We start from the raw sequence: 12483 nt of genomic DNA, 5'->3' as shown, positions 1-12483 counted from the left end.
TTGGCGTCAACATAAGTCAGAAATAGCATTATAAATATTCACTTACCTTTGATGATCTTCATCAGAATGCACTCCCAGGAATCCCAGTTCCACAATAAATGTTTGATTTGTTCCATAAAGTCCATAATTTATGTCCAAATAACTACTTTTGGTTTGCGCGTTCAGAACACAATCTAAACTCACGACGCGCGGGCAGGTCCAGGCAAATGTTCAGACGAAAAGTCATATTACAGTTCATAGAAAATGTCAAATGAAGTATAGAATCAATTTTTAGGATGTTTTTAACATAAATCTTCAATAATGTTCCAACCGGAGAATTCCTTTGTCTTCAGAAATGCAATGGAACGCAAGCTACCTCTCATGTGAATGCGCGTGACCAGCTCGTGGCACCCTGCCAGACCTCTGACTCAATCCCCTCTCATTCCACCCTCCTTTATAGTAGAAGCATCAAACGCGTTTCTAAAGACTGTTGACATCTAGTGGAAGCCATAGGAAGTGCAAAATGACCCAATAGACACTGTGTATTCGATAGGCCAAGAGTTCAAAAAGTACAAACCTCAGATTTCCTACTTCCTGGTTGTATTTCTCTCAGGTTTTTGCCTGCCATATGAGTTCTGTTATACTCACAGACATCATTCAAAAAAGTTTTAGAAACTTCAGAGTGTTTCCTGTCCAAATATACTAATGATATGCATATATTAGCAACTGGGACTGAGTAGCAGGCAGTTTACTCTGGGCACGCTTTTCATTCAAACGTGAAAATGCTGCCCCCTAGCCATAAGAAGTTTTAAGGTTAGGGTAAGGTTAAGGGTGAAAGTTGGGATTAGGTTTATGAAAAATAGGATTTTGAATGGGACTGAATTGTATGTCCCTACAAGGTTAGCTGTACAAGAGTGTGTGTGTGTGTGTGTTAGTTAGTTAGTTAGTCACACACTCACACACTCACACACACTTAAAACACAAAGTTTAGAATCACACATTCTCACACTTAAAACACTAAGTTTAGACTCACTCACTCACACATAAAACACTAAGTTTAGACTCATTCACTCACACATAAAACACTATGTTTAAACTCATTCACTCACACATAAAACACTATGTTTAAACTCATTCACTCACACATAAAACACTAAGTTTAGACTCATTCACTCACACATAAAACACTAAGTTTAGACTCATTCACTCACACATAAAACACTATGTTTAGACTCACACACTTAAAACACTAAGTTTATACTCACACACTGACACACTGACACACACGTTCAACACCTCCATTAGTTTAGACACTCACACACTGCGACACACACTTCATTTGACACACACGTACCCAAACACACACCCATCAAGGTCACCGACTTGTCAGTGATACACATCGGCCGCAGAGCAAGACTGGTACACAGTGCTGTTCCCTCATGTCCTCCCTCTGCAGCTTCACAGATTACTTCTCTTCCTCACACTGCGCTCCACTCCACCACTGTGCTCGTGTGCGTGCGTGTTCAATCTCACTCCAAAGTTCCTATCAGCAATAGACATTCTCTTTGCCAGTCCTACAGTCACTTTATCACTATTAGAGACTATAACAATTATATTGTAGCAGTGACACTGGGAGGAGGAAGTTGAATTTAACACCATAGAAGGTGTAGCAGTATGTGTAGGTGGTAAGATAGTGTGTAAGCGGTACAGGGAAGCAGGTAGGTGAGTTGAAGATAAGGTGTTCTCTGTTCTTTCACCGTCTGTTTCGTAGATGTCTTTGCCTCTGGATCCATTGTGGTTTCCTGTTGCAGAGAGTGTTCTTCCTGCTTCGTTCCTCGGGTTCTTCTGCTGTTAGAGGGAGAAACAGACGCATGGGTGCACAAATGTTCACACATACACAGACAGAGACCCTCAGGGAGTGGCAGAAGTCCACTGTATAAACAGATACCTCCGTATGCGTGTTCAGACTCCTTAGGGAGTCACAGGGGGGGGGGGGGGGGGGTGAGATAACTGAGTCTCTGTGTGCGCATGCATGCAGGCACGTACAGTATGTGTAAAACGTGTAATCGGATCTTACGCCTTGATTACACCAATAGCGGTCATTGTGCAAAATGGTACGGGGCATCATCTGGATATGTGTCGCAACAAAAGTTCAACATTCACCTTCTGCTACCATTTCTGTCAAGTCGTCTACGCACACAGTTTGACGCCATACGTTTGATAAATCCAACGTATGCACCACACCGAACGCCCCGCAACTGCCTCCTGCAGTCGACAACCTACTTCAAGGTTAAATGTCAAGGTTACATTTCCAACATCATTCCAGTATGTTTCATAAAGCTGCCTCCTATTTTTACTTCCGTGGAGGGGAAATCACTTTGGAAATTGAGATGAATGCTACCCATTAGCCAAAAGACAAATTTTTCTACAGTACCACACCAGCACTACCAGAGCCAACCCAGTAGGTTACTCACTCAGCAATAGAGTGCTGTCTCCAGCGTTCCCACCACACTAGTGTTTCTGCATTAGTCCATGGTTGCCAGATCGGTGTGATATCCCCCTTTTTGGCCAAAGGCATTCTCAGGGCTGAAGTCATCTGCCATCTGCCACCCAAACTGTAATTTAATTGCACTTAACTGTTTTTTATGAAGCACAAGTTTAACATAGAAAGCTTATTAAATCAGTGTGATATTTCATTTCATACCAGTCGCGTATTCGCTGGCCCTCGATTCGCTCGACTATGCATCCCATAGACACTCTCTCGACACACACACACCCACACACACAGACACAACACATATAGGGGCTTAGAAGCCAGCATAGATGAGACATGGATAACTGGTATGAGCTGGTTTTGAGGTTTGTCTATGGCAGAGATGTTTCTATGGGTCTGTGTATTACTGTGTGTCTATTTCAGAATCTATTTCTATCTCCTGTCCTTGAGGGCCGCTTTGTGTAACTGTTTTCATCCTAATTACTTTCTAATAACAGACTACTTTTTAATTCGACCTGGGCGACCAGGAGTGTGAAATCGTTTGCTTATTAATGAGACAAATCAATCTCATCAGGATCATTAATTCCACTGTTTTGAATTCCGTTCCCTCCATCCTGGCGCTCAGACGATCTGACGGGAGATGGCTAGAGGAGGAGGAGGAGGAGGAGGAGAAGGTGGTGGTGTGTGCCAGTGTTGTTGTTTAGCATCCTGCCAGCCGCTGACTATGACTTTTAGCGCATAATTAGACAGTGACTCAGGCATCACACACAGGACAGAGAGAGAGGGGGAGAGAGAGGGGGAGAGAGAGGGGGAGAGAGAGAGGGAGAGAGAGAGAGAGAGAGAGAGAGAGAGAGAGAGAGAGAGGGAGAGAGAGAGAGAGAGAGAGAGAGAGAGAGAGAGAGAGAGAGAGAGAGAGAGAGAGAGAGAGAGAGAGAGACGGGTAAAATAGCCTCCAGGAACTTAATGAGGTATGCCCCGCTGAGTGGAGAAAGGGCTGTTAATCACTTCCACAGCAGTTCAGACTGACACACACATACTCATCGAAACACGCTGCTTACACACACACACACACACACACACACACACACACACACACACACACACACACACTCTCTCTCTCTCTCTCTTTCTCATGCACACACACACACACTCTCTCACACCACATACACACTCACACACACACAAACTCACCACTCTCATAAGCTCATTATGTAAAAGCCAGTGAAAGTTTGTCTCTGTGTGTCTATCTGGGGCAGAAGGGCTTTTCATGCTGTGTTAGGATTACTCTGCACAGCACCTCTCTGACATGACTGACTCTGGATGCATCCCAAATTGTGCCCTATTGCCTACATAGTGCACTACTTTTCACCAGGGTCCTTAGGGCTCTGGTCAAAAGTAGTGCACTATGCAGGGAATAGGGAGACATTTGGAATGCACCTCTGTCCAATACACAGTAGGGATGTGTTCTGTCTCTGATACCATAGTGTATTATTACAGAAGCATGTTTTATTACAGCGAGAATCGGATGTATGATTAACAGTAATGTACGCAGATGTCCATTGTCTATTGAAAATATTTGATTGATTAAGGATGAACATGTGCTCTTGTGTGTCTGATGCTGATTACTGTATTATTACAGCTACAGTTGGGTTCTGAACTGGTATGAATGTTTTCTTGATTTCTAATACAATGGGAGGCAGGGTTGGGGTTAATTTAATTCAATTCAACCTGTGAATTTAAATTTAAATTTAAATTTAAATTGGACACACCCCACCGAAAGCAGAATTTAAATTCTGTTTGAATGAAAGGAAGTCAAATTTAATTCAAGGCTGTTCATAGAAATTCAACTGAAAAGTGAAGCATGAAAAGTATTTCCTTTGACACATGTTTAACCCAAAGAACATGTCAATTATTCCTTAAGAAATATTTGAAATATCAAATAGATTATCACTCATAGATGTATTTTATTATACTTTTATTTGTCATGAGATGTGAGATTGTTCCCTTCCATTCTGGAGTGTTTGGTTTGAAATTGAGTTTTTCTGACTAGTTTTTTTATAACATGTTAGTGAAGTATGAATTATTATAGACAACCTACAAAATGATCTTAGAATATTTCAGTCATATGTTTAACATAGTATTGGTTATCATAGAAGATGTCAAAATTAACATTGTATAGTGTTGTGTTCACATAAATAATATCCATTTGAATAGCTAAAATCCATTTGAATTTCATTGAATAAAAATTATACTTCCTTTAATTCAAATTCCATTCAAATTATGCTTCCTATGGGGTGTGGTTAATTCAAATTCTGCTTCATGTGGGGTGTACTCAATTCAAAGTCTGCTTCCTATGGGGTGTGGTTAATTCAAATTCTGCTTCATGTGGGGTGTAGTCAATTCAAATTCTGCTTCCTGTGGGGCGTAGTCAATTCAAATTCTGCTTCCTGTGGGGTGTGGTCAATTCAAATTCAATTCAAATTCTACAATTGAAATTGTTGCAACTCAATGGCGAAGGTGCATAAACATGTTGGAATTCAGATACGACGTCATGGTTTTATCACTATCCATATAGTTTTATGTAACGACGGCGCGCTACATAGTTCAATGTGCCAATACATCAACACTGTTTACTTTTAGCGTTTTTTTCAAATTGCCTGCTTCTTGAAGCTTAAATTGGGACCATGTATACTGCGCTAATGATGCTTTAAAAAAAAGAGTACCAGAGAGCATAGTACAATACGGCGAACTTAGCAAGCAAGGCATTTGTGGTAAGTACACGGGGGCCGCCATCTTTATGCACCTCCGCTATTCAGAATTGCTAGGACGATGAACATGTGTTCATGTCTGATACTTAGAGAGCCATGTCTACTGTATTATTAAGGCCAGTTGGATGGCTGATGATCACTAAAGCCGAGAGTAACCCCAGACAAAGTCACCTGATTTAACTCATTGCGGGCTTGATGACTAGTTGAAAAGTTGAATCAGGTGTGCTTGTCCCGGGCTACAACAACAATGTGTGCTGCTGGGTGTACTCGAGAAGTTGGGGAACACTGGTCTAATGTAGATGTTCAGTGCCTGTTCTGTGTATGCTAGCAATGACTGACTGGCTACGTCTAGTACACTGGGAGATTGAACACGTGTTCATGTCTGATACTTATAAAACCATGCATTACGGCTGGAGTCGGGTGTTTGACGCCTCTGATGAGCACTAAAGCTCTGTTAATGATGACAACGTGATGATACCGTATGCCATGTAACGTATACAGACGTTCAGATGTGTAATTTATCTCAGGTTTCCTTCTTTTCTTTTTTCAGTAATGATATAAAAATAGTATATAAATAAACATTTCTATTTTCCCCCAGATCCTGGTGCACGTGGGCTTCCTGACAGAGGAGTCAGGGGATGTGTTCAGCCCCAAGGTCCTGAAGGGAGGTCCCCTGGGGGAGATGGTCCAGTGGGCCGACATCCTCACAGCCCTCCATGTTCTGGGACACAACCTCAAGATCTCCATGTCTGTTAAGGAACTGCAGGGGTGAGTCAGCATGTTATAATGTTACAATGATGTTAATGGGTTAACTGCATTTTGATTCGATCATCTCTTGATTGATTGAATTTGTTTGGGTGGTTTAGTGTGTGGTGGATTGGAAGCGGCTTCATTGATCTGACCACAGCCATTTCCTTCCATTTTGTTCAGTTTGTCAGCTACTGGCCAATACACACAGTAGGGCAATTAGCAGGTGCTTTTATCCAAAGCGACTTATAGATCCTCCAAGGTGATGGTGTTAAAAAGCGCTTTGTGATCAATGGACAGACGGTGCTCGTTTTGTATTTGATTGCTGTCCATTTCATCACTGTGACTTATTCCTCATGTTGATCCATAGAATTACAAGGGGAACACTTACAGTGGCTATAGAAGGTCTACACCCCCTTGAACTTTCCCATTTTGCTGCCTTAAAAGTTTATTTAAAAATGGATGCAAATGGTTTTTCAAAGTGAAATAAAGTTCTAGGAAGTTGTCCAATTAAAACAAAAACAAAAACTGAAATATCGTAATTGGATAAGTCTCCACCCCCCATGAGTTAATACTTGGTGGAAGGACCTTCGACAGCCATTACAGTTGTGACTCATTTTCATTGAGCATCTACCAACTTTGCACAACTTTTAGGGAAACATGCATGCAGGCTCAGCATATTTGTTTGGGGATCACTGATGGACAGCGTCTCAGGACTGAGACGAGACCACTCGGGAACACTAAACAGCTCTTGGAAAGCCAATTGGGTGTCTTTTGCATAAACATTTGTGTAATTGTCCCACAGAAAATTATAACCCTATCTCAGGGTTAGGTTTTCAGAAGACTGAGGTGGGTTCTTCTCAAACTTTTTACCTTGGCTTTGCTCCTTTCATATTTATTTTGATCCTAAAAAAAAACTATCCAGGCCCTGTCAGATACATTTTCTATAACTTCCTTTCACTTTGAAAATGTGGAGTAGGTTGTGTAGATCTGTAGGATCAAAAATCTATTTGAATTCCATTTTAATGCAGCAAAATGTTAAAAAAGTTAAAGGGGTTGACTTTCTATAGGCACTGTATTTTAGAACCAATTTTCAGGTAGAAAGCAAGTGATATTATCACTGGGCCCCTATTCACCTTAAACAGTTTTATATTGTTTTAACCACATCAATATACCCGCTCTACCACCCCAGTTAACCCAATACATCAGCCCATCAGAACCTCAGACCTGGGCTGTGTCCCAATTGACAAGGATTCTGCCTTTTTAGGCAGCTTTTCTAGGCAGGATGTCCCAATCCCAATGTACCTTAAAATGCTGATTTCTAAGGTGCCTTCATCAGGCACCTTAGCATCCCGTGTGTCGTTCCCTGAGGAGGCTATCCCATAACCCCTTTCGGCACACCGAAAATTCAAAACAATTCTGAATTAAGGGTGGACACATGTCCTCACTTGGGAGAAGATGTTCCAGAAGAATAAGGAATAAGAAGAAAAATGTAAGTATAACGTTTATTTATTCACAAAATTATGTTAAAATTTTCAACAAATTACTTTCATATAAAATGTTGAATTCAAATGTTGAGTAACTTGTTTATCAGCCCATTGCCAAGCTAGCTAGCTACCTAACACATCATCGTTAGCTAACATTAGTAGGTGATCTCATCCTGCTTATCAGCTGTTTAGACATGCACAACTAAACTAACTAGCTCTAATCGTAAATTCAACAATCTGTCAATTGTGAAGACCCAGACAGTTTTTAAATCTATGAATTGATCAACTTGCTGGCCAGCTAAAAACATGTACTGTAGCAAATTTGTTTTCGGGGACAAAAGTGGACACCTGATCGCGTATTACTCCATTGCATTGGCTTGACAGGAGAAAACAGTCCTGCCCGACCCGTTTGGAGGTCAGACCTGTTACGTTTGTTTTACAACATCTAATGACAAAATGTAGGAAATGCAGCCAGCTGTGTTCTGTTCCTTCTAGGCTTGCTAGCCTGCCAAGTTATTTGTGCATTCTGTTAATGGGTCTGTTTAGCAAGCTTGCTTGCTAGCTAGCTAGCTGCATGTAGTGTCTTTTTACGTAACATTAACGTTAGCTAACTTTCTCTTGTCGCTTTCCCTTCCCCTATTGTGTTGCACGATTTGGTTGGTTGTTACTAGTTAAAATTAGAGGCTAAGTTATTCTACTTTTACTTGATTTAAAAAAATAAAAAAATGATTTCATATTTATAAAGGTAGTTGTGGCTTCAGTGACTTGAACCAGCACTGACATTTGAGCAATGAGGTTCATTTCTCCCCCCATTTCCCTCTGCTTGTTCCAGCTCTCACGTTCAGACCCTGCTGATGTAAAGAACGTGCTGGGAACCTCCAAGCCACCATGATAATCACCATATCCCAGGATGTGATTAAGGACTGTGCATCATCACAATGTTAGATAGAAAAAGATTCACCCATGTTATTGTTAATCACACAGATTTCTCAGGACATTGTAACCTATGAATCTCATTCTAAAATACAGATGTCATTTTCTGTCCCACGGGATTGCACTGTGGGCAAGTCTTCACTTTAGACCACAATTAGTTGAAATGAAGCATTAGTAAAGGGCTGGAACAAAAATGTGTAAACTCCTGTCCTCTGTATAAAATGACAAAATTTGCCCTCATGTAAAGAACAAGTTTTTGAATGTTGGAGGTTAATCTCCTTGAGATTTCCCTCACTTGGGAATGACTTATTTTGTAGAATGGACTGTGCTTTAAGGACTAATGCACAGATACAGGAAAACAAATGCAAATGTTAAACATTTATTCAAAATGACAAGTGTTGATGTCTCCACATGTTTCTGGTTTTGAGGCTTGGGCCTCTGGTACCTGTTGCTCATCTGTCTAATCCCCTGCAAGGAGAGAGGATGTCACGCCCTGACCGTAGAGATCTTTTTATTCTCTATGTTTGGTTGGTCAGGGTGTGACTCGGGTGGGGAACTCTATGTTCTGTGTTTCTACGTTTTGGCCTGGTATGGTTCTCAATCAGGGACTGCTGTCTATCGTTGTCTCTGATTGGGAATCATACTTAGGCAGCCTTTTTTCCTTTTGTATTTGTGGGTAGTTGTCTTTGTTAGTGGCCTGTATAGCCCAAGTAAGCTTCACGGTCATTTTTGTTGTTTCTTGTTTTGTTGACGACATTTATAATAAAGAAAAATGTACGCTCACCACGCTGCACCTTGGTCTGGTAATTTTCAAGACGACGTTCGTGACAGAGGAAGACATCAATCATATTGCAATGCTGTATTCATTTCATTGAACACATATTCCTGTTTGATATGCATTCATATAATTACATTGGACATGGTATCTTTTATCACGCCAGTATTCGTATCCAATGCATTTAGCTTACATTAGGATGAAGTAGCTTAGGCCCTCTTATCTAGTTAGATTGCATCATATCACCTTAAAATATTAGTTATCAACAAATATAAAACCATGTTATCCTGAACATCAGTGTCTTTAAATAATATGCACAGGTATGATAGTTGTATGAATTAATCACAATGTCAGCCTACTCATAGAAAATCATTAGCGGCTGAAATATAATATTAGTTTAACAGTGAACCATCACTATTCTTGCTATTAATCATTCTTAAACAGTCAGTAAAATGTCTTATTTAAGCTATCTCAAAAAAAAACGGTATCCCGTATCATGCGTGCAAGCTTGCTTGCTGTCCACAAAGATGGAGAGGAGAACCCTATACTGCAGGATAATTATTCTGGTCGATGTCAACTTAACCTATGGACAGGTACTGAGGGGATGGATTCTGTTACTTTTTTACTTGTTATTCGTGTCAGCTATTTCCATTTTGGGACAGTTGTTCAATGAATTGCTAGCAAACGCCTTGCGCTAGGTGGAATGCAAATGCATTGTCACATGATGCTGCCTTCCAAATCCCGTCCAGATTGGCAGTTACAGTACCTACTGGGAAAGTGCTACCTACTAAGTTAGTTGCCTTTGGAGGCAGGTAGGCAGCAGGCAGCTGCCTTTTGATTGGGACACAGCCCTGCAGTCTTCTTGAGTTATTTAGTGACCCCATCGATCGTCAGTGACCTCCTCTCCAGTCAATGGTGCAATGTTGTGTCTCTTTCCGCTCCCCTCATCCAGTCAGCACCTCTTCATATATCCCTTTTTTGTGCAGACGGATACAGTAGTCGCCGTCTCCTGGCCGGCTACGGGCGGACCAGTAAGTCTGTCTCATTGGTTAAGACACTCCGGGGCCGGTGGCCAGTGTTTGGCTACTAAAAGCAGGGCTAAAGACTCTGTAAATCACAAGAGATTGTCAAACACCGTCAGCCAGGTTTAGTCATATGGAGATGGATTGGGTAGTGTGGTTGGCTGCCAACCTGTTGGGGATTATGAATTGAGTTGTCTTGGAGTCATTATTTTTTTTAGCTTCTTTGATATAAGGAGATGTTTGGAGCTGAGTCATGGTTTGTTGGCTTAGCCAATTCCACTGTTTTGTGAGATTCTGACTAAGTGAAGTGCCCCACTCAATCCAACTCTCTGTCTCTTTCTCTACTTCTCCTTTCCAAACATGCCCTTTGTTTCTCTCTCTACCTGCTTGTATATCCTCCTCTTCTCTGTCTGTCTCTTTTGTTCTCTCTTTCATATATTGTCTTCTCTCTCTCTGTTAACACCTTTTTCTCTCTCTCTCTCTCTCTCTCTCTGTGTCTTTCTCTCTCTCTTTGTGTGTCTTTCTCTCTCTCTGTGTGTCTTTCTCTCTCTCTGTGTCTTTGTTTCTCTCTCTCTCTCTCTCTCTCTCTCTGTGTATTTCTCTCTCTCTCTCTCTCTCTCTCTCTCTGTGTCTTACTCTTTCTCTCTCTCTCTCTCTCTCTGTCTTTCTCTCTCTCTCTGTCTTTCTCTCTCTCTGTGTCTTTCTCTCTGTCTTTATTTTTCTCTCTCTCTCTCTCTCTCTCTCTCTCTCTCTCTCTCTCTCTGTGTCTTTCTCTCTCTCTCTCTCTCTGCGTCTTTCTCTCTCTCTGTGTCGTTCTCTCTCTCTCTCTCTCTCTGTGTCTTTCTCTCTCTGTGTCTTTGTTTCTCTCTCTCTCTCTCTCTCTCTCTCTCTCTCTCTCTCTCTCTCTCTGCGTCTTTCTCTCTCTCTGTGTTGTTCTCTCTCTCTCTGTGTGTGTCTTTCTCTCTCTCTCTGTCTTTCTCTCTCTCTTTATCTTTTATTACATTCGCCACCTCTCTTGCTTCAAGTGCTATCGAACAAGGTTGTTTGCTATAACCCAACTCACCATTGTTGACTTGAAACTCTGCACCTCGCCCCTATTTCCCATGACCCCATGCTTTCAACAGGACAAAGAACATTGGCCTTTTGGATTCGACAGATGTGATATTAGTAGCAATTTCGCTGTCACTGGGGGATATGCAATTATTTTTGCTATCGGTCTGTCTTTAGATTTGGCTTTGATAAACAGAAATGGTTCTATTGATATTTTTTGGGTGAACGCTTCACTGGACAAAATAATTGGGACATACAAGAGGTTGATATCACGAAGAATAAGAAGACGACGCTCTCACGATGTCGGCGCAAGAGAGCGTGAAGGGTCGTCATTTATTAATATGGGTTTGTGGAAAGGTGTTGTTTCTTCGTCACATGTTTTCTGTAGCTCTCTCTGCCTAAGTGAGGACACAGAGAAGTGGGCCACTTAAAGATGGCAGATTTGCTGTTTGAAGAGTAAGTGTGGATTTTTGTTGGCAGCCAAGTGCGACACAACGACATAAAAATGTTTTAGTTTCGCCGCCAAGTCGCAAAAAGCCCAAGGCATTGTTTTGAAAAGCTTTTCTTGTTTATTCATTTGTCTTTTATCGCAGAAGGAAACAGAAGCCACTTATCATTGAGGCTTGTCTGAAATGTTGGTTTCGCTCGTATCTCTCCGTTTTTCTGCTGACAAATTGCAATCAGCGTTTTTGTCAGTAATCAAACGTGGCAGAGAAAGCAACGAGGCAGACAGAATACTCAGCTAAATAATTTGCCTTTCAGATACCGCTTTTACAGATTGGATTCCATTACATTTAGCACATCATCTGATTTTGAAATCAGCTCAGTTCAACAATGTACACTATATAGGAAAACAGCCCACATAAAGAAGGCTTGAAGGTTTGCCAGATCCTCACGGCCCCTGTCTGTCAATGAGGTAGACGGATGGATAGATGATTCTATTAGGATTGACAGATGAATGAGTGGACAGGGAGAGCCTATAGGGGGGAGGGGGAGGGGTACAATAGCAATGATTCAGCAGTGGGTGTGTGGGGGTTTTGATTGTATTTACTGTGAACTAAGAAACCTCATGTAACCCTATCTGTTGTCCATTGCATTGTTACAGCTATGAATGTGGAATCACAGAGGTCTTCCACTAGTAATCCATTATTCTGGTTGTGGTAGCTACTGCACGCACGCACGCACGCACACACACACACACCCACACACACACACGCACACGCACACG

At 41.5% G+C, this 12483-nt stretch overlaps 1 protein-coding gene across 1 annotated transcript in view; it reads left to right on the top strand.

The window, feature by feature from the left end:
• LOC110495135 (alpha-1,6-mannosylglycoprotein 6-beta-N-acetylglucosaminyltransferase B-like) overlaps positions 1 to 12483 on the top strand; it is a 158771-nt gene that overhangs the window by 78663 nt on the left and 67625 nt on the right. The window contains exon 8 of the mRNA XM_090204797.1: positions 5840 to 6009. Coding sequence (XP_090060923.1) covers positions 5840 to 6009 — 170 coding nt within the window. The remainder of the gene's footprint in view (positions 1 to 5839; positions 6010 to 12483) is intronic.

The sequence above is a fragment of the Oncorhynchus mykiss genome, chromosome 17 (assembly GCF_057628025.1).
Source record: "Oncorhynchus mykiss isolate SJ-2025 chromosome 17, ASM5762802v1, whole genome shotgun sequence".
In the NCBI taxonomy this organism is placed as follows: Eukaryota; Metazoa; Chordata; class Actinopteri; order Salmoniformes; family Salmonidae; genus Oncorhynchus; species Oncorhynchus mykiss.
Note: the sequence above shows the minus strand (reverse complement) of the source record. Positions and strands in the feature narration are given on the sequence as shown.